Source organism: Melospiza melodia, chromosome 7 (genome assembly GCF_035770615.1).
Source record: "Melospiza melodia melodia isolate bMelMel2 chromosome 7, bMelMel2.pri, whole genome shotgun sequence".
NCBI lineage: Eukaryota > Metazoa > Chordata > Aves > Passeriformes > Passerellidae > Melospiza > Melospiza melodia.
Genome location: NC_086200.1, coordinates 28,232,013 through 28,253,562, shown reverse-complemented (window position 1 = coordinate 28,253,562; position 21,550 = coordinate 28,232,013). Strand labels below are relative to the sequence as shown.

Here is a 21,550-nt window from a genome sequence, read left to right as displayed (position 1 = left end):
AGAGTAGGGCTCTCAGTGTTATGCTAAGGGTGTTACTGTAACCCATTCTTTATAATTACCACAATTCCAAGCAGAACTTTAATTCTGTTAAAAAAAAATAAGCTTGGCCTGAAAACCTAGAAAATTTGAATTCAGCTGTATGCTTTCATTATGTCATAAGCATTTTTTCCCACTTTGTATCTGCACAGTCACTAGAGGTTTGCTGAATCCTTAATAATATAAATTGTTCTTTTGACACAGATGATTTATCAGTTAATTAATGAAATAAGAGGAAAGACCAGATACTATTTATCTCCATTTTTGCTTCATGCATTAATTGAAAAAGTGAATAGCCCTTATTTCACTGGTTGTTAAACTCTGGAGCACTTTCTTATGTCACTGGAAGGCTCCATACAGCTGTCATGTACTTTTTACAAGAGAGGATCCATCTCCCCTTACCTCCTTCCACACTCACAGTGGTGCTGCAGTGACTGCAGTATTCCTGCTGACCAGTATTCCATGGCATGAACTTGCAGTTCTGGGAGCTGATTATTTTCATGCAGACATTGTGGTTGCTTCACTTAAAATAGTGTAACGTAATTTGAACTTACCCTCCCTATTTATCTTAACCCAGTCTTCTCAAGTTTTTAAACTTTTTTGAGCAGTCCTGTGTGTCATTGTAGCCTGATCTTCCACTTGGGATCAGCATGGAGAAGCCATTTTGGTTGAAAGTCACCATGTTTTTCTGTTCTGGCACTCCCTGAGTTATCCCAGGCCTTGTGCTGGTGTGAGCTCCTCATACTCCTCTCCTCTTTCAGGTGGCAGGAAGAGCAGTGGTGGTGACCAGAGGCAGTGGGACTGGAGGGGCCCTGCACTGAGTTCAGATGTGCAACTCCATGACCCCTGTTCTGATGCAGAAGAAGGATCTCAAACTGTATGTTGAACCTATGAGGGATTTAAATGCTTTTTTTTTGTGTGTTTCCCATCATAATAGTGGTGCAGAACAGATCTCACAAAGTTAAAGTCATAGCTGAAAGGTCTGGACTGGAGCAGCTTTGTCTGTAAAATTACTTGAATCTAATAATAATATTTTGTGGGGCAACTTGGTAGCTCAGCACTTGAGAGGCAACATAATTCAGTTTTCCATTTGCTCATTTGATGCTGTCCCATTAACACAGCTTTAATCACCACACTGCTGTTTCAGCTTGGCTTATGAACTCGGTATTTTTGATGATTGTCCCAGCAATCCTAGCCCTTTCTGGCAGCACTGCCAGTGCCCAGCAAGTGTCCCTAGCACAAATGTTGGTTTTGTCTCCCTTACAGAGTGATGGGACAAGGCTGGATGACAGCAGTGGTGCTCAGCCCACCGTAGAGTCTCAGGTATGTTATTTCTGCTGCGAAGAAATCCAATGGCAAATAGCCATAGTCTAATAATAGCATGTAAAATCAAACCAAACCACTCCAAAACTCAGTGTTTGTAATGTCTGTGGAACCCAGCACAGCTGGGTTAACAGCTCACTGGCCAAACTTGCCTCTGAATCCCTGTGAGGTTTGTACCTGTGCAGTGATTCAGTGCTGGGGCACAGGAGGAAGTGATGGCTAAAGAGTTCAGGTGAAGAGAAGATAATGAAGATGTCTCTGTGGAATCTTAGGGAGATTTGCTGGGCACTGATTCACATCTGCACAAGGATAATAAACTGAAATTCCTTGTGCCTGCATATTAGCTTTTGCTATGCTAGAGTGTTCTGGTGGCCATGCTTCCATTGTGTGTCTTTTTGTATAGATACCATGGATTATTTTCACTGCTAAAAAGTTTTTTAAAAGTCTAAAGCCTCAAAAGAGAGTTCTTCTCAAGTGCCTAATGTTTTTTTTTTCTCCTCTTCAGCTTGTCCATAGGATACAGACACTGTTGCAGTTGCTCTTCAGTCTTCAGGTAAACCGCTATTTACTATCCAAGAGATTTGTTAGGCACAGAGGAGCTACCTTGAAAATATCCCCTAAAGCTGGAGTGAAGTGCAGAATTTACTCCTGAGACTCAAGGAAACTGTGCCTGGTATTTTGGAGGAAGTGTTAGAGCTGTTGTCTTAAGTAATTATTTCCTTTTTCCTGCTCACTTAATTCTTTTCCTGCTTTGAGCTTTGTCTGCTCTCTGTGCTCATTGTTCATACAAGTGTGTATGAATTAGTCGTTTTAATGTTACCTTGCCTTGTATGTTGCCTTAATGATACAATTGCCTTGTAATCAGCAATATTTTGACTGGTTTGATTCAGAGTAACAATTCTAGGTGCAAGGAATGTTCCGTTTGACATAAATAAGCATAATTTATTTGCTTGACCATCTTCAATATCGTGTCAATCAAAGCTGGAATTAAGATATGCTCTGGAAGAAAAAGCCTCTCTAACCTCACCTGCTAGATGCTGTTGTCTCCTGCTTAGCTGTGCATGTTTTCTGAACCTGAAGCTGCACTTTCACCCCCTGCAGGCTGTGATATCTCAGCAGGACAGCTACATCGAGGTGCAGCGCGCCACCATGGCAGACCGGGAGAAGCAGTACCGGCTGCAGTCCACCCGGGGCAACCTGCTGCTGGAGCAGGAGAAGCAGAGGAACTTTGAAAAGCAGAGGGAAGAACTGATGAACGTCCAGAAGCTCCAGAGCCAGCTGAAGCTGGAGCAGCAGCGCCTGGAGCGGGAGAAGAGCCGGCAGCAGAGGGAGTTTGAGCTGAAGGAAGCGCAGCTGCAGGAGCGCGCCGAGGAGATGCGGCAGCTGCGGGAGAGGCTGAGCCAGGACAGGGAAGAGCTGGAGAGGCAGAGGGAGGCCTACCAGCACGACCTGGAGAGGCTGAGGGAGGCCCAGAGAGCTGTGGAGAAGGAGAGGGAGCGCCTGGATCAGCAAAAGAAGCTGAAGAAGCAGAACACGGTGTCAGGCACCTTCTCCCCAGAAATGGGCCAGGTGAGGGATTGGTTTTGTCAGTTTTATTCCTGTTAACCTGGTTGCTTCTGGATGAAGGTTTTGCACTTGCTGCAGCACCAGCCTGGTCTTGCCTTTTGCTGGGCTACTCAAACCATCACCTGAAGTAGCTGGTGATGGCTACTCTCAGAGAGACCAGTGTCTGTGAAGTTCCACCCAGATGGCTGACAATGAGAATATATTTTAAAAAGATAGAGATGGACAATAAATTATTTTCAGTTGTGGCTGATTGGGTAGTTTTCAAATTCATGAACTGTCTGATTGCAGAAGCTGTGCTACGTCAACAGCATTTTGTACAGTTGATTTCTAAAAATATTTCTTGTGTTTTGAACAGAAATTTGGAGGCCTGATTAAATTAATTCATTGAAACTTTCTGAAAGTTCTGCTTTCTCTCTGCTGTGTCATCACCCTGTGCAGTCTGCTCTTTCCTAGGTGCACTGTTAAGCAGTTTGGAGCTGCTGATGTTCTTTTCAGTGTCCAAGGACTTACACCTTGCTCTTCTTCCTGTTCCCCAGGAGCCTTTAGGCTTTGTCTGTTCTGCTCTGCATTAGGAAGTGCTTCGTGCCCTTGGGGCTGGGGATGGTCTCTCCTTGTGCAGCTCTGCTCTTTCCTAGGTGCACTGCTAAGCAGTTTGGAGCTGCTGATGTTCTTTCAGTGTCCAAGGACTTACACCTTGCTCTGCTTTCAGTTCCCCAGAAACCTTTAGGCATTGTTTACCCTGTTCTCCTCTGCACTAGGAAATGTTTTGGTCTCTCGGGGCTGGGGATGGCCTCTCCTTGTGCAGCTCTGCTCTTTCCTAGGTGCAGTCTTAAGCAGTTTGGACCTGCTGATGTTCTTTTCAGTGTCCAAGGACTTACACCTTGCTCTTCTTCGTGTTCCCCAAGAACCTTTGGGCTTTGTCTGTTCAGCTCTGCACTAGGAAGTGTTTCTCAGGGCTGGGGATGGTCTCTCTTTGCACTGAAGAGGCTGAAAGTCCCCATTTCCCTCAGACTGCCTTTTTCCCTCTTGCAGAGCCAGATGATCAGTCACTCCATCAGCTTCAATGGAGAAGGGGTGGAACCCTCTGCAGCTGGCTCCAAAGCCTCAGTGAGGGTGAGCTCAGTGGCCGGGCTGGAGTTCCTGGAGCGGCCGGAGCTGGCGCGCAGGGACAGCACCACCCTGGAGACCCGGCCCTCCCTCAAGAACGAAGTGCCAATCCATCTCCTGAGTGCAACCAACCAGATCCAGAAACCAGCTGCAGTCCAGCAGCAGATCCCCACCAAGCTGGCCACCTTCACCAAAGGAAGCAAGGAGAAAGGTGGCAAGAGCAAAGCATCTCATAGGACAGACAGTTCGGGTATGTGTGGTTTTAAGTCCATTTAAATGTTTCTGATCTCCACCAGGATCACAGAGAGACTGAACCCTGCAGTTAAACCTCTGTATGAAACCCAGAAATTAATATGCTACAAGTTATTAGTGTGTTTGCTGCAGTTAAAATCTCTTAAACTCCTGAAATCCTGTTAGCAGTTCCATGTCTATATTATCTGAATTGGAAATACAACCCAAAGGGATGATGCTGAAAACAGAGCTGTGTATTCCAACACAACAGAATGGTGGTGAGAGGTTCTAAACCTGGATACAAAATCTTCTTGTCTAACTGTAGAGTTAAAGAAAAAGAGCAAAACCAAAAAAACCCCAAAAATAAAAGGGAGCTGTTGTGCATGAGTGAAATGTTTTGAGGCTGGCTTAGCCTTTTCTTGCAGTCTGTCCAGAGTTGTAGTGACATTGAATGCAGTGCTTTTCTTAGCACCAGTCAGTCATTAAATACAGACCTCCAGGCCAAAATTGAGATGCTGTGTGTGTTGTAAAGTTGAAAGGGGCTAATTTTGTCACAAATAGAAGCAAGTAAAAATGCAGTCACCCTGTCCTGGTATATTCTGCTTCTAACTGCTGGGTACTGGAGTCATGATCTTTGCCAATGACAAACACACTAAAAACCCTTTTATCTCTCCCACTTAAAGTAGCCCCACTGCCAGCTTAGGGGAATGGCCTGTAATTTTAAGTTACAAAATTATCTTTTTAGCATTGTGCTGGATTCAGAATTGGAAGCTTGTCCATCACTCTGCACTGCCACAGAGGACTCAGGGCCAAACCTGACAGAGATCAGGGAGAGTGGGTTTGGCACATTGCAGAAACATCTGTCTCTGTCGTGCATAAAGTTTAGTGCTTTTGCATACTTGCTTATGGTTTTGCACATAAATGAAGCCTGGATCCTCTTACCCTGCATACCAAATGCTGGTAATACAAAGTTCTAATGCCACATCTCCCCAGTTTATTTCTAATAGCTCTCACATAATGGTCTCTGCACTGGAAATGGACTTAATGGTGTTTTTCTGTAATTTATATGAAAGGTATAAACCTCTAATATATTGGTCTCTATTCTCTTGTGAGCATTAGTGGGCTTCATGCTTGTTATGCTCATGTGTTGATCTTAGAATAAAATGGAACAAAACTTTCTGTACCAGAGGCAAAAATGCTGTGTATTGAATTTGGGTTTTGTGACATGTAAGGAATGTGTACTGAAAGAGAGAAGTTCTTTAGATCCAGAACAGCTATTTCATGAACTGCTTTCATTGTTGAAACTGAGAAACTGGGAGGCTGTAACACCAGAATCAGTGGGCTGTGCTGCTGAGCAGCTGTGAGACAGATGGAGAGCAGAGACAAAAGTTCATCACAGCTCTGCGTGTTAGAAGTAGCACAAGTGGCCATTTGCTATTTGAATTCTACAAAGATTTTTTTTCTCTCTGCTCTGCTTGGTGATACTGGGTTTTAAATCTGAGATTGTCAGGGTCTGCCAGTAACTGAACCAGAAGTATCAAGGAAAAGTGTTCATAGTTTAAACAGTTGAAGAGAAAATTTCAGTAGGACCAGCTCTTTGTTGTTTTGCAGCTTTCTTGGGTGTGTCAAGGTGTCAGTACAGTGGCCCCAGCATGAAGCAGTGACATTTGTGAAGTGCTGCTTGTCTCTAATACTAATTTATGAAATGTTTTCTTCAGCCTCTGTTGATCAGAAGCAGCTGCTTCCCCCCAGGCTTGCAGGACGAGAGGAGGCTGTGCTGAGAGGCAGGAGGTCAGCGAGCCCATCCCTCCCAAGCAGCCAGAGCTCTGCATTCCAGCCAGGTATGCCTTGGCCAACCTGCCTGTGCCTGGAAGTGCCTCAGGCTCTCTCTGCAGTGTCATGAATGTGTCTTCTTCCATTTTTTCCCCTCTAGAACTGTATGGCCCTACAGATGCTCAGCCAGAAGCACTTTCATCTGCCTCAGCGACCCTCTTCAAGCCCAACAACGTTCAGGTTCAGCCCCTGGTGCCCTCTCAGCCCAATCTGTTGAATGTGCAAGATGATACCAGCAAAGAAGATGTCATTTTCTTCTAATTGTTTGCATTTGAAGATGAATCACCTGCCACACTGGTTCAAGAACTCAGGCCCCAGTGTGCACGGTGGTGGAGACCCCACATGGATGGATGTCTTCTGATCCCTGCCCAGTTACTACAAGCAAGGACCAGACCAGGATTCCTGTCCTGCTTTGAGGGCACAGTAGTAACAATTTGCTTTTAAATTCTCCAGTCTGTTGACACATGGCATGGCTATATCAATTCAGAGCATGTTAAAATTCTGACATTTATTGTAATGTGCTCTTTTTTGGAGAATGTAACTGCTCATGGGCACCATCTTGTAAATTGTTATCGGTGACGTTGAACCACCCAGATTTTTATGTAAAAAAAGTTTTAGTAGTAGGCCCCAAAATGGCTGCAAATTTTTAAATCTGTTTTCCCAGGTCCAGGTCAGTAATGGGTTGTGTGTTGGTAAGCAGGTGGCAGCAAGCCAGTCCCCTCCCTGCCAGGTGTGCCAGGCACTGTGAACCCAGTGGTACAAGCCCTGTGGCCAGGGACAGTGGAACAGAAGGTAAGGTGAGCTTCTGACAGCATCCTCAAGGGGCAGGAGCTCCACCTGTTTGTGGAGGAGAAGGGTTGGACGTGTGAGAATTCACAGTGAGGATGAAGAGTTGGACTGAATGCACATTTCATTGGCCACCAGCATCACTGGGATCTGTCTCCCTGTTGGGGACAGCAGAACAGGTTCCCAGGCAAACTCCTGAGTTGGTTCAGAATGAACTTAGAGACTTGGATTTTGTTCTTTGCTGAAGACATGTCTAAGAAGTGTTCAAATGCAGTAATTTATTGTCTTGTTTAATCCTGTTTTCTGCATCCTTTGTTTGTCTGTTAATTTGTTGGGACTTTACTCCCAGTACCAGAAGATATCAAAGCTGCTGTTGCTGCGAGGCTTCTCTGCAGCATCATGTTAGGAATGAAGGGAATAAGAACTGTTTGGTTTTAAAATTAAAAATAATTATAATAAAAAAGTACTCTTAGCTAAACCTGTGTTTAGCTGCTTTCAGCTAAACCAGCTTTGATACCTCTTGTGAAATGGGTCAGTTCTTGATCATGGAATGGTGGTGACATTAAGTGTTCTGCTCAAAAAGGCATTATTTCCCTTTGTAGTAATTTGCACAGTCAGTTTGTGTTGTGTCTTTCACTCTGTGTCCCAGATTCTTTTCCCACCCTCACCCAAGGATGTGTGTTCTGGTGTGTGTTGAGTGTGACTGGTCAGATAATGATGCACAGGAGAGATTGTTACAGAATTAAAGGAATCAGGATCTCAAAGCTTAAAATCTTGGATTAATACCTGTCAGGACATGATTGATAATAGCTTTTTTAAATACCTTTAACTGATTTAAAGTGATTTTAGGAGCAGTGGATGGAAGGTCTGGTCAGTTCTCCATGCAGTCTCATGGCAATGGATCCAGTGGTGTTTGCCAGTCCCTGTGATTAGGCCCTGTGTGATGTTAATAATGTCTTTAAGGCCATAAATTCTCTTTGCTTCAGAGTTTTAAAATTATTTCAGTAGTTACAGTGAAAGAAACTTTATCAGTTTTTAGCAGAAAACAGCAGCAGTTTATATTTTCAAGTGGTGACAATTTGGGTTATTGCCTTCAGACAAGAAATTGAAGAAAGAGAAAAGATAAGCTACAAAATTCTGAATAAAGTCTTGGGGACAAGCACTCATGCTGGAACAGTTCTTGGATTTAAGGGTCTTTTTCTTTGCTGAGTGGTGCTGGTACAAACCTGAGTTCAGTGAGAGGAAACTCCAAACTGAATGGCTCATTACAGGATTGGGGGTGCTCCGCCAGCCCCCAAGAAGTGAAATTGGACACATTTGGCTTTAATACCAGAGGACTGCTTGGTAAATCAGCAGAACCTGGAGTGATTGTCTGCAGGAAACAGAGTGGGACTGCTCCACTGGTGATTTGGTGGTGTTGTTATCTTTGGTGATAAGAGCAGAGTTCCACTCCTTATTCAGTTTTTACATCCCAAAAGCTAGTTTGGAATGGAGGGGAATTCTTAAAATCAGTGTAACTCCTGGTCCATGCAGCAGTGTGGGATCCTGCAGCTCTGTAGGACTGGCACTGATTTTTCCACTGGGTAATTTAATTGTGCAGACTCTGGCCCCCTGTAATTTCCCCTGGAAGCTCACAGGGATGTTCCCTCCTTCGTGCTGTGGTTTGGGCCACTCCTAGTGAAAACTCAATGCCCCCACTGCCTTAAATTACCAGGTTTTTAGGAGTTTTAGCCCAAAGCTAAGTTGCATCAGTGGAGTAAATCACCTCAGCCAAAAAGGGATGTCAGTTTGGGTGCTTGGAAGCAAATTTTGGAAACATTTATTTAGATTTATTTTGTGCCTGTCCAAAAGTATGGGAGGGAGTGTTGGAAGGGTTTGAGGAGCTCATTGGCTGCTTTCTCCTTCTGTGCAATGAACAAATTTGAATATAGAACAGTGACATGTGCAAAATAAAGTCTGCAGTGAGGTCCTGTTTATTTTAATATTTTATCTTTAACATTCACTTTTTGAATACTTCTTGTCAGCAGTGCTTGAAATAAGTTTTGGCTGTTAACAAAGGGACCCAGGCCTGTGGCAGGCCAGGCTGTTGGCTCAAACTCCAAAAGCCCCTTGGAATATGGGACCTTAGAAGTCATTCTCTGTCCTCAGTGCACATGTCTGGCTGCAGCTCCTTTGTGAAACCTGTTTGCACCCTGAGATGGTGGCTTCTGTCACTTGGCTCAGCCTGGAGAAGGTTTGGGAATCAGCAGGTGCTGTGATACCTCATTGCTGCCAGAGTGTGGGCAGGGATCCGTGCAAGGCTGAGGGAAGCAAGTGAATTATTTTCTTTTAATGAATCATGGGTCTCTTCACTTGTGCAAAGCTGAATCTGTGAAATTGTTAACAAATCACTCCAGTTGAGTGAAATGGTTTTGGACTCTTCACTCAAATCTTCTTCCTAGAAAAAGAACTCTTCTAGGTGAGTTAGTTTGCAAAGTACTGCTGTGTCCTGGGCTCAGTAACCTGCTATTGATTCTGAGTTACATCCTTCCTATTGGACTTTTTGATCACTTCAGCTAAAACTTTCCTTTTAAGTGATTTCTGAGGATTAGACAGTTCAAAATTCTGTGCCTCCCAGGTGCCTCTTGGCTTCTTTCTGAGCTGGGGTGTGGAGGAAATGCCAGCACGAGCTTTGAACTGCCGCCCTGTTTGCTTGGTGTCCCAGCCTTAAAATTTATCAGCATGTTTGTCCTTCAGTATTGTGATGTTGCAATGTAGAGGCTGTTTCTGTGGTTCTGATTTCAATTTGAACTCTGGTGTTAAGGAGGCTTCCTCTTCCTCTTCCCCTCTGGAACGTGGCTCCGGGCTGAGGATGCCTCCATGGCCACTAGTGCTGAGCACAGCTGCCCTGTGTGTGTTGTGGATGCTTCCCTGGTTTTTATCTGTGCTGTCTGTGGATTGTGGCTGTGGCATGTCCCACGAGTTGAGATCGCTGCTCATCCCCCAGCGTGAGGCAGAAGATTTGGTGTTCCTAGAGACGCTTGCTCACCCAGGTACTCGCCTTCCTGCACAGCTAGGAGTCATTCTAAATCATTTGCAGGCAGTTTTGTCTTTCTGAGTAGTGGTCAGATGATTCTGCATACATGGAGCTTGGTGTTTGTCATTTGCATTTACAATGAGAGTCGAAACTTAAACTAGGAAAGGATTAAAAAATACTTCTTGCATTTTACTTCTAACTCTGCGGAATGGGAGCCGAGGCTCCCCGGTGCTGCTCAGTGGAGTCCCTGTGTGTTGTGCCCCCCATGCAAGGGAGTTTGGAGATTTTGTTGTCTTCCCCAGCAGTTCTCACATTTACCAGGAAACAGATCTGCATGCCAGGTTACACAAGTGCTGTAGGCAAAGCAAAGCCTTCCCCCTGCTCTCTCTTCGAGACCAGACCCAACATCTTCGTAACCACTGGCGACTTCATCATCCTCCATCATCTTCAAACAGCATGTGTGAGCTCTGGTTCATAACATTTGTGCCATGTTTATAAATCAGTTTTTTATATTTTTGTACTGAAAGAAATTGGAGCACTTTAGAAAAGTTGATTTCAAATTCCATTTCTGTCTGTAGCCGGAAGGAGATCTCTCGTGGGTGTAGATCCTGTTGGCATAACTGCGTGCATCTCACTCAGAGCTGTGAACTCTCTTGACACTCTTTAGTCTTAGGTCTGGTTTCTAGGCCCACCTTGCACTGTAAAGATTTAATAAATAATCATGGTCCATGGTTAAATTGACCATTTTGTTGGGGAAGAGTTTGGTTTTGTTTTTTCGTTAGGGTGTAAACATTGTAAATATTTCCTTTACTGTTGATACTGCAGTAGCAACATCTTTGTAGTCTTTATTTTATTTGTAAAGTTGATGGTTAAATGTTAATATTCTGTTGAATTGTGCACTCTTGATTAATTGTAAACATGATCTTAGCACACCAAATGATGATTTTTACAATGATTGCAATGTTTCTCCACTGAAGGATTTCAGAGCTGCAATAGGACTGAAACCAACTTCTAGCAATAAAAAAAAAGAACATTTAAAAACTCTCTGCCTTTATATCTATATAATTATTTATTATTGTTTTCTGTTTGAATGAAGATCAAAGCAGCTGCCGCTTCTCACGTGCTTCTCATTTGCCACAGGAACAAAACTGTGACGTTTTTCCAAAGGAGAGGACAGAGCACAGGAGATATTCAGTGCAGAATACAAATAGCTGCAGCCCTTGGCAGTGAGGTGAGCACCTGAGGGAAAGATCAGCTGCTCCCAAACATCTGAACTCTGCTGGTGAGAGAGAGAGAGAGAGCTTGGTTAAGTTGCTTACATTAGCATGGAGGTGCTTTGCATGGTGCCAGCCTGAGACATGCCTGGCTCTGTCCCAGGCAGTATCGGTTCCCACTTGGAACAAGGAGAACAAAAATAGAAACTTTCTCCCTAGTGCTCGTGCCAGTTTGGCAGCACCATCCCAGAGCCTCTGCCTGGGGCTGCTCTTCCCAGCGCTGAAATTTCCTGCTGAAATCCCCACTGCTGGCACAGCTGGCAAGCAAACCCAAGAGCTTGCAACCTCCAATCGTTTCTAGAGAGCAGAACAGATGTAAAACCAGGGAGACAGTGGGAGAGCAGAGCCTTGGATTGGTGCGCTCAGGGAGGAGGGAGGGTTTCCCATTGGAGTCCTGCTGCAATCAGGGCTGAGGAAAACCCTGAGCCAGGGGGTTTGATCTGCCTGTCACTGCCTTTGGGGGCTTATCAAAGCAGCTTTGGGGGTCCCGGGCCTTTGTGTGCAGCAGTCAGTAAAAGAAGCCAGCATTTGTCAGCCTCTGAAGTGCTTGTGACATCTGGGTTCTGACGCACACTGGAAAAACAAAATTTTTTTCTACTTTTCCACATCCATAAATAATCAAAGACTTCTAGACAGACCAGTGTTTAAAGTTTGGTCTTTATGGGAGCTGTCATGTGAGAGGATGACGTCTCAAACTGAGTGTGTGTAGAAGCTTTTGCTTGTGCTCTTTTTAGGAAATTATTTCTTCCATCTGTGGAGCTCCTGGGAGCTGAGCCCCAGTGCCTGCTGGAGATCAGTCACTGCCTCTGTGCTCCCAGACCTCGTGTCTGTGCCGCCACAGCAAGGCCAGCCACCCCATGTCCATTTCTAAATATTTTTTGGCAGCAAGAAGTGGAATCAAAGTGGTTTTGTGGGGGACAGCAGGGAGGGGAGAGCCTGGGAGAGAAGCTGAGAGAAGCTGCGCTGTGCCTTGTGCAGTCAGAATTGCAGGAATTGTTTCCAGGAAGGCAAGAGGAGCCTGGATCGGGGAGATGCAGGGTTAACACGGCCAGGAGGGATCCCTGCAGCCCCGGTTCCCACTGGGAGCTGCCCAGCTGCAGCAGCCAGAGCTCAGCAGAGGCAAGTTTAAATAGTTTAAACCCCGGGCAGAATTTGCGTGTGTTAGAAGCTCGGTGCTGCCGCAGCCATCCTGTTCCAAGGTGTGTGGGCGTTGCTGCGCTCGGCTTTTGCACAACAGCAGGGCACACATTCCTTGGGCATTGCAGACACCCGGAGTGGCGCTGGCGACGCTGTCGCTGCCGTGTGACACACGAGGCCGTGATCCCAGGCCGGGTGTGACCTCAGGACACTCCGGCGGTGCCTTCAGAGCCGCTCACACCCCGATATCCCCGCCCTGCCTTGTCTCCTCCCCAATCTGCAGCTAATTAACCCGAAACCCAAACCGCGTTCTGCTGCGGATGAATCACGCCGGGGCCATCGGCCATGACCAGCTTTATGCTAAACCTCCCTCTCTGATGTGGGTGAGCCGAGGCTGATGGTTCCCAGGCGTGCATCTGGGATTCATCTGGGAGCCAGATGCTCCCGGACAAACATGCACAGAGGATGTTGGCTCCGCAGCGTGCTCCGGCAGTGGGAATGTGCTGCTTGCTGCCTTCCCCTTCCCTCTGTGACTCAAATCCGGTTTCATTTCTCATCCCAGCCATGGGGCCAGCCCAAGGCTCGGCAGATGGGGGATGTGGGGCCTGTCCTGCGTTGTTTGCTGCTGCTGTGCCCGTGGGATCTGGCAGAGGGTAAAAGGCAAACCCTGCTGGAGCTGGCAGTGCTGGAGTGTGTGACACAGGGTCCCCACTCTGGGGCTGCCACAGGCACTCGGGCTCAGGCAGAGGAACATCACTTTGTTCTGGGGCTCTTTGACTTTGTACAAGGGTCTGGAGTGCCAGGACACAGGGAATGGCTTTAAGCTGAAGAAGGGCAGGGATGAATGGGATTTTGGGCAGGAATTGTTCCCTGGCAGGGTGGGCCCCTGGATCCCTGGCAGTGCCCAAGGCCAGGCTGGACAGGGCTTGGAGCAGCCTGGGATGGTGGAAGGTGTCCCTGCCATGGCAGGGGTGGCACTGGATGGGCTTTGAGGTCCTTTCCAACCCAAACCATTCCATGATTCCCTGTGCACAGGACCATGGAAACTCCTTGCTGCCAGCACAGTGTGGATGTGCCTCCCCCGTGTCAGAGCAGCAGCTGATGCCATTTCTCTGTGTGGAGCAGGGTCTGGCCAGACCTGAAGCCATCCCAGAGGACTACACATGGAATGCAGATCTGCCAGGGAATTTCAGGTGTGCAATGTCCCTCTTCCCTTCTGGAACATTGGAAATCATGAACAAAACCACACTGTGTGTCATTATATTTTTCCTGGGCTGCCATGAATTATCCTTGTAAGATGTGAGGTGGATGTGCTGCAGAACATTTCCATGATCCATATCCCATCTTAACCAGGAAGGGGAATTTCTCAGCCACTGCTGTGCTTGGAAGGGAGAAAGGCCACAATGCTGTCTTGGTGTTCAAGCAGGAGGCACCTACCAACCCAAGCAGCAATTCCCTTAAAATCAACCCTGTCTGTCTGTCTTGTGGCCAGGAGGGAGCTGGATCAGTCTGTTTCTCTGGATGTGGTGGCTTCTAGGCTTTGTGTGAGAAGAGGAGCATCCCATGGGACAGTGGTGTCCCACTTGGATTGTTTTGCCTTTGAGCTTCGTGATGCCCACGTGGCATCACATGTTCCAGGTGTGACTTTGGGCTGGGGTCCAACTCCTGCAGCTGCAGGTGCAGACACAAAGTGGGGAATCTGAGCTGTGACCTGAGCTAGAAGAGGTCTAGGTATGCTGATATTCTAAATTAATTCTATTAATGGGGGATGAATTCTGTTAGTGGGGGAATTCTATTAGTGGGGATTCTATTAGTGGGGGATCTGAGCTATGCTCTGAGCTAGGAGAGCTCTAGGTTTGAGATATGCTGATATTCTAAATGAATTCTGTTAATGAGGGATGAATTCTATTAGTGGGGGAATTCTATTAATGGGGGGGTCTGAATGGGAATATTGTGGGAATTCTATTAGTGAGAATTCTGTTAGTGGGGGATCTGAGCTAGGAGAAGTCTAGGTTTGAGGTATGCTGATATTCTAAATGAATTCTATTAATTCACGAGGATTTCTACCCAGCAACCAAATTCATCTCTAAACCAAATTCACCTCCAGCTCAGCTGGCCTGAACCTTCCTGGCGCTGGCACTGAAGCAGATCCAGCATGGAAATGTCAAACTGGGAGAACAGGTCTGCTGGGACAGCTCAGGCAGGCAGCAGTGAAGCTCCCTGGTTTCCCCAGGGCACTCCTGGAGCCGGGAGCTGGTTCCTGCCAGCAGGAGGAGGAGCAGGAGGGACAGGACGGGGCTCTCTGCCAGCTGAGGGAGGATGAACCCAAGCACAGCAGCCCGGGCTGGCTTTGTTGGAGCTGCCCAGCCCAGGTGTGCTCAGAGCTCTGGTTTGCCCTGACAGGGGTTGGATTGAAAGGAGGGAACAGCAGCAGCAGAGCTGGGGCTCCCTCCCTGTCACAATCCATCCTCACAAACGGGGTTCATGATGGTTTGTGGATTGATCTCAGGGTGCAAAGAAGCGACATGGTACAAGGGAGTTTGCAGTGATAATCAAAATAAATGCAGCTTTATTGAATGACCACAGCAAAATGTGATAGAGGGATTAAGGGAGAGAAAAAAGATAGAGAAAGAGAGAGAAAAGAGAGAGAAAGGGGGATATAGCTGCCAAATGTAGAGATGAAATCCTTTGGTCCAGTCCAGCCGAGGATCCGCCTGTTATGTTGGGGAGATTTCAAAATCTCTAGCTAACTCAGAGGTTTTTATTATGATAATTCTATTGAAAATTGTGAGAGGGTGGGGGAAAACAGATACAATAGGGAACAGATGTAACAGGTAGTCCATGTCCTCAGCAGTAAATGAGAGCCATTTGTGGTCCAGCGGTCACAACCTGCAGGCAGACATCTCGCTTTGGTCAGCTTTGGTTCCCCACACACCTGCCCCGGGCTGGGGGCTTCAGTCCCAGTCCTTGGAAGGAGCAGAGGGGCCTTTTCACATGGGGGTTCCATGTCTCAGTCCTTGATGGAGAGGCTCCTTCCATCTCAGTCTGTCTGTCACGGTGGTTGTAGAACAGGTGAGGGTCTTCTGTGGGAGACCCTCTGAAACTCAGGAGAAGTCCAGCCAGGCCAAGAGGTGGGACAGCTTCCAAGGCTGTTGTTGCAAACAGGGCACGGTGCCCCCTTCTTCTTCTCATTGGGCTCAGTGTAGCATACAGCAAACAACAGCAAAAACAATAACTTAGCACTGAGCTCTCAGGTCTCAGGGCCTTTGGTGTGTGACTTTCTCCTTCAGAGCCACAGATTCTAGACATGGGGGGGGGGGTCTTCTCTTCAGTGACAATCAATGAGGCAGATGAGGGATATTTCTGACAGACTCTCACTCTCCCCCAGCTGAGACCCCCCTTACCTGGCTCAGGTAAGGCCCAGCAGACGGATCTGATGGATCTGTGCTGCTGGAGGCTGCTCCATCCCCGAGCAGGGCGTGGATGTGGCGGGCAGCCAGCGTTGATTGCTTGGCAGCATCAACAAAACAAAACAGCTGCTGCTGCTCAAAGGGCCATGAATGAAACATCCACTCCTCCTGCTCTGTCCAGCCCTCAGGAGGAACTGGAGGTGTAACAAAGGTGAGGCAGCTCCTGGCTGGATAACAGGGCTGGAGATATTCCAGACAGCTGCTGGCCCCAGCAGAGTCCTGTGCTGTGATTTTCCCCTCTTGCAAGGCACAGCCAGGCTGGGAGCTGCTGATGGTTGGATTCCATGATCTAAACAGCCTTTTCTCATCAAAATGAGTGTGTGTCCCTGCTGCTGCTGCCTGTGGGCTCCTCTCCCTGCAGCCTGGCAGCTCCTGTTGGGCTCAGCCAGCCATGAGAGGAGGCACGACAAGGGTGCATGAAAAAAGGCCCAGCCTGGGGGCTGAAAATGGCAAAAGAATCAGGAAAGGGGGTGGAAATGAAGCTGATGCATCTGCTCCAGCCCCCAGCAGCAGGGCAGCTCCCTTCCTTCCCTTCCTGCCAGCTCTTGCCTGTGCAAGCAGCTCGGAAGAGTTGTGACATTGATTTATTTAATTCTGAAATAATGGATCACACCCAAACCGTGCTTCTGAGGTGAGACAGTTGGTTGTACCTTTGGTGCCTGTTTCCTCTGACCAGGCTGATTCCTGTCTCACCTCCTCCCCTTGGCAGAGCTTTCCTTTCCCAGGCACTGCCTCACCTGGAGCAAGGCCTGGAGCACAGAAGGGGCAGCAATTTTTCCCATTATTTTGGATAATGAGGAAACCCCACTCTGTGCACAGTGACCAGGAAAGGGCAGAGAACACCTTAATCTTTGAAGTTTTGAAGAGATTTGTGTCTCCTTCAAAGCCAGAAGGCAGTGTGAGATCTGAGCTTTCCTCAGTCCCAAGTTACAAAGGCGCAGGAAGATCTGAGCCCTTGATTTGCACTGCAGCAGGGAATGCTCCTCACTGTTCTACTAAATATGGTCTCAAGTGTGGGCTGGGAAAACTGCACCTTAAGCACACAGAACAGGCAAAGGACACCGTGGATTTTATTCAGATTTATTGAAGCAGCTCCAGGCTGAGTAATAAACACACAAAACTGCCGTATAAAAAGAAACCAATGTGCAGAACCAGCCCTTGGGCAAAGTACTGTCACGTGTTCTGACATCCCAGGCTGCTGCTTGGGTGCTGTGAGTGCCAGCAGTGCAGTCCTGCAGCTGGTCAGGAGTGTCCTTTCTCCTTTCTAGCACCACTGAAACCAAAGCAATCTCTCTGGTTCCTGCTCTGAGATCACACGAGTTAGGAGAACACTTGGAAACCGTTTTGCTGTCTCAAGGGACAGCACAAGCTGCCAGCCCAAGGAGGTCCTGTCCCCTCCCTGGCCTGGCCAAGGGTTTGCAGAAGCAATTCAAAGCCAGAACTGAGTTTCCTTGAGCCCTGCTGGTGGCACCCAGCTCACAGGTGGGAGGAGAAGCTCCTGCTGCCCGTGTGTTCCATCTGGGTCCTCATCAAGGGAGGCACTTGGCAAAATCAGGTGAGAAACCTGTGGTGCAGAGCAGAGCATTGTGAGACCAGGGCACAGCAACCCCAACCCCTCTCCCCAGGCCTCAAATCCCAGAGAAATCCCAGCCATGCCTGCTGATTCCCCTCCACAGCCAGGAATTTTCTAAAGGTTTCACTGGGTATTTTATTACAGTAAATAATTTTATTTAGACAGCACGACTCCTGCAAAGAGAAAAGCAAAACCCTGCAGGGTCTGTGATTCACTGGCATAGTTTCTGCCAAAAGCCCTTAGAAAGATTTAATTCCAGTTGCAAATGTTGAAAGTCAATCTCTGTGTAGCAGGAAAGCAATGGCATGAAAGGGACACCAGGGAATAATTAGAAGCAGAGAAACCCTGTGTTTATACATAGACAAGGCTTGTCTTATAAATGCAATTACCCACCATTCTGGGACTAAGTCCCAGCTATAATCTTGTTCTGGCACCAGCTCACAGCCCTGGCGTCCCACAAGACATTTGGGTGCCACTGGCAGATTAAGTGTGGCACCAGGAGGAGCAGGCTGTGCTAAAAGCAGCAGCTGGAGCCAGTGGCACCACGGGGTCTGTCCCAGCTCCTGCAGACAGCCTGCCTGCACAAACACCAGCTCCTGCAGCCTCCTGACCCAGCCATGACACCCAATCCCTGCACACAGCATTCCCCAAAATCTCTGCGCGGGGCAAGATGCCAGGTTGAGAGTCTCGTTGTTTATACTGATCCTTCTCCCTGCAGCGATTCAGCACCTAGAGAGACGTTCTCTCTCCTGCAGGGCTTTTAGATCCCACCATCTCCTACAGGGCTTTTAGATGCCACCTCCTGCAGGGATTTCAGATCCCACCATCTCCTTGAGGGCTTTTACATCCCACCATCTCCTGCAGGGCTTTTAGATACCCCAGTCTCCTGCAGGGATTTCAGACCCCACCATCTCCTGCAGGGATTTCAGATCCCACCATCTCCTGCAGGGCTTTCAGATCCCATCTCCTGCAGGGCTTTCAGATCCCACCATCTCCTGCAGGGCTTTGAGATCTCACCACCTCCTGCAGGGATTTCAGATCCCATCTCCTGCAGGGCTTTCAGATCCCACCATCTCCTGCAGGGCTTTGAGATCTCACCATCTCCTGCAGAGCTTTTAGATCCCACACTACCAGCCTGGAAGTTTAGGAGCTGATACTCACACAAGGCTCTTCTTTAGGACAACTCCAATCCAGAGCCACGTGCACCTGCCCCTCAAGTTTTAACCTGACACAGAGGAGCTCTTGACCCACAGCTATTTACCTCAAATTTTAACCTGACACAGAGGAGCTCTTGACCCACAGCTATTTACCTTGCAGGTCTCAGGCTGACAGGTACTTCCAGGTGCTGACGAAGGCGGTGGGGATGAGCGAGTAGGGCACGGTGGTGACGCTGCTCCACGTGTCGGACGAGGGGTCGTAGCAGTCCAGGGTTTTGCAGCGCTGCGCCCCGCAGTAGCCGCCCACCACGTAGAGCCTGTTCCCCGAGGTGACGGCGCGGCAGCTGATGCACTTGGCGGTGACGTCCCCAAACTTGGACCACTGGAAGGTGTCGCTGTGGAAGCGGTAAGCGGAGCTGGCCGAGAACTCGGTGTCGCCGCCGATGACGATGACGTGGCTGCCCACCACGGCGGCGGCCGTGTAGCGCCAGGGCTGGGGGCAGCTGGCGGGCACCGTCCAGCGGTTCTGGCGCGGGTCGAAGCACTGCACCTTGGGCAGCTTGTTCTGGTTGGCGCTGGTGCCCCCAAAAACAAACAGCTTCATCTTGGCTCCCACCACGGCGGCGTTGCTGACGCCCTCCCGGAGAGGAGCCACCAGCGACCACTTGTCCAGCTGCGGGTCGTAGTGCTCCACCTGCTTGAGGGACACGGAGGGCGAGGCCGGGAAGGCCCCGTTCGTGGCCGTGTGTCCCCCCACCACGTACAGGCAGTGGTCCAGCTCGGCGGAACCGTGGCCAAACCGCGCTACCAGCATGGGAGCAGCTTTGGCCCACTCATCGTGGAGGGTGTCGTAGACCCAGACGTCCCTGGAAGCGCCGTTCTCGGAGCCCTTGCCGCCGGTGATGTAAACCTTGCAGCCGATGGCGCAGGCGCTGCACTCCTTGCGGGGGCTGGGGATGTCGGCACGAGGGATGATCTCGCTGCTTTTATGGTCCAGCATGTAAATCTTGTCGCACACGAAGGTCTGGCCGCCGAGCAGCAGCAGGGCCTGGCTGACCTTGCGGGGCCGGGCGCAGCAGCCCGTCACCAGCCCGTCGTTCTGCAGGATCTTCATTTTGCAGCGCACGGCGTCGGCCACGATCTCCTCCCCCAGCTTGTGGCTGGTCACCAGCTTCTCGCAGGCCACCTGCTTCCTCAGGTAGGACTCGGGCAGCAGGGCCAGGCGCACGGAGCGCAGCAGCTCGGGCAGAACTTCGTGGCGCCGGGACAAATCGTAGCGGATCCAGCCTATAACGGCTTCGTAGACCAGAGTCTCGTCCTCCACCTCCAGCTCCTCGCTCTCCACCAGCTCCAGCAGCTTGTCTTTGGGCAGCCGGAGGAAATCCTCAGTCTTGCAGAGCGAGGTGAAGTTGGCCAAGGCCATCCTCCAGGACAGCTCCAGCAGCCGCTCGCAGCAGTGGGCATCGGACAGCAGCAGCATGTTCAGGCAGTTCCCAGGGTAGAGATTCTTCTCCAGAAAGTCAGCAGAAGCATCCCGGATATCCTGGAACTGCAGCATGTCCCCGGCCTCCAGCAGGGACTCGGCGTTCTCCTCGTTGATCAGCACCCGGGCTGAGTAAGCGTAGTCCAGCAGCAGCTCCAGCACCTCGGGGTGGAGCGAGTCGTGGAAGTTGACCTCGGCATCCCTGCTCTCCTTCAGGCCCCCGCTGAACATGGCGTTGAAGTAGCGGCTGCAGGCGGCCAGGACGGCGCGGTGGCACGGGAAGCTCTGGTTCCCTGCCCGCAGCACCACGTCGGTGAAGAGGTTCTGCTGGCGGAGCAGGTTCAGCTGGGTGAGGAGGCTGTCGGCGTGGCCCGGTTTGTGGAAGAGGTGGATGTTCATGGAGCCCGAGCTCGAGCGGGATTTCCGGTTCTCGTGGCTGCTGACGGACATTGTGCTGAGGCTGCTCTGCGGGGCAAAAGCGGCGAGTCAGCACGGGCAGCGCGGCCACGGGCCCGGCACGGCACGGCCGGGAGGAGCGCGGTCCCGGCCGGTAACGGGAGCGCGGTGGGGCCGTCCCGGAACGGGGCACCGGGAGCGCCGGTCAGCTGCGGGGCACCGACCGAAACGGGGTACGGGGAGATCCCGAACCGTGCAGCGCAGAACTCCGCCGGGCCTCAGGTAGTAGCGGGGAGGGGGCGATGTGCGCCTCCGGTGATGCCCGTGCCCAGCCCGCCCCGCGGTCCCGCACCTGGCTCCTCTGTCCCGCATCCGGACCCGCTGTCCCGTGCCTGACTCAGTTATTCTGCACCCGGCCCCGCGGTTCTCACCTGGTCCCGCACCTGCCCCCGCGGTCCCACACTTGGTCCAGGTGTCCCTCAGGGTCCCCCCTATACCGTACCCGGTTCCGCGCGGTCCCCGTTACCCCGCACCCGGTTCCGTATTCGGCCCTACACGGTCCCTGTTATCCCGTACCCGGTTCCCTACCCGTTCCTGTACAGCCCTCGCTGTCCCATACCCGATGCCGTACCCGGTTTCTCACTGTCCTTGCTATCCCGTACCCGGTCCCCGCTATCCCGCACCCGGTTCCGTACCCGGTCCCCACTATCCTGCACCCAGTATCTCGTACCCAGTTCTGTACCCGGTCCCGCCCGGTCCCCGTTATCCCGTACCCGGTATCCCGCACCCGGTTCTGTACCCGGTTCCGTACCCGGTCCCCGCTGTCCCGTACGCGGTATCTCATACCCGGTTCCGCACTCGGTATCGCGTACCCGGTTCGGTGCCCGCTCCCGCCCGCTCCCGCTCCGCTCCGGCTCTGCCGCCGCCCCTCCGCCGCCGCCGCGTGGCCGCCCCGCTCCGGTCCCGCCCCCTCCCGCCTCGCAGCCAATCAGCGCCCGCGGCGCGCGGCACTCGCTCTTTGTGAATGGGAGGCGGGGCCAGCCGTGCGCATGCGCAGCGCGCTGCCCCCCGCCCTGCCCGCGGGCAGCGTGGCCGTGTCCCCTCCCCACGTGCGCCGGTGTCGCCCGCTGTCCCCCGCTGTCCCCCGGTCCCAGCATCGCAG

At 50.2% G+C, this 21,550-nt stretch overlaps 2 protein-coding genes and 1 long non-coding RNA gene across 12 annotated transcripts in view; 2 read left to right on the top strand and 1 right to left on the bottom strand.

The window, feature by feature from the left end:
- Window positions 1-10,940, top strand: part of ARHGEF18 (Rho/Rac guanine nucleotide exchange factor 18) — a 52,047-nt gene extending 41,107 nt beyond the window's left edge. For 6 of the 7 annotated variants that reach the window (XM_063160888.1, XM_063160885.1, XM_063160884.1 and 3 more), the window contains 7 exons: window positions 798-913; window positions 1,303-1,359; window positions 1,865-1,912; window positions 2,461-2,928; window positions 3,958-4,282; window positions 5,982-6,104; window positions 6,197-10,940. In XM_063160888.1, the coding sequence (XP_063016958.1) occupies window positions 798-913; window positions 1,303-1,359; window positions 1,865-1,912; window positions 2,461-2,928; window positions 3,958-4,282; window positions 5,982-6,104; window positions 6,197-6,357 (1,298 nt within the window). In that variant the 3' untranslated portion in view covers window positions 6,358-10,940. The remainder of the gene's footprint in view (window positions 1-797; window positions 914-1,302; window positions 1,360-1,864; window positions 1,913-2,460; window positions 2,929-3,957; window positions 4,283-5,981; window positions 6,105-6,196) is intronic. The other variant, XM_063160886.1, reaches the window with a different exon arrangement.
- A 1,934-nt stretch (window positions 10,941-12,874) lies between these two features.
- Window positions 12,875-18,800, top strand: LOC134420659 (uncharacterized). Its single transcript, XR_010028403.1, has 3 exons — window positions 12,875-12,962; window positions 13,345-13,502; window positions 18,670-18,800. It is a non-coding gene; the product is annotated as an uncharacterized LOC134420659 (long non-coding RNA).
- On the bottom strand, window positions 16,848-21,307 carry LOC134420657 (ectoderm-neural cortex protein 1-like). Of its 4 annotated transcripts, none has more exons than XM_063160882.1 (3): window positions 21,261-21,307; window positions 18,663-20,457; window positions 16,848-17,343 (listed from the first exon to the last, which is right to left on the bottom strand). In XM_063160882.1, exon 2 carries the CDS (start codon window positions 20,440-20,442, stop codon window positions 18,673-18,675), a length of 1,770 nt encoding a protein of 589 aa, XP_063016952.1. In that variant the 5' UTR covers window positions 20,443-20,457; window positions 21,261-21,307; the 3' UTR covers window positions 16,848-17,343; window positions 18,663-18,672. The 4 variants fall into 4 exon arrangements, with proteins under 4 accessions (XP_063016952.1, XP_063016950.1, XP_063016949.1 ...); XM_063160880.1 differs by having other exon boundaries at window positions 21,235-21,292; XM_063160879.1 differs by having other exon boundaries at window positions 21,200-21,283.
- Window positions 21,308-21,550: the final 243 nt, after the last annotated feature.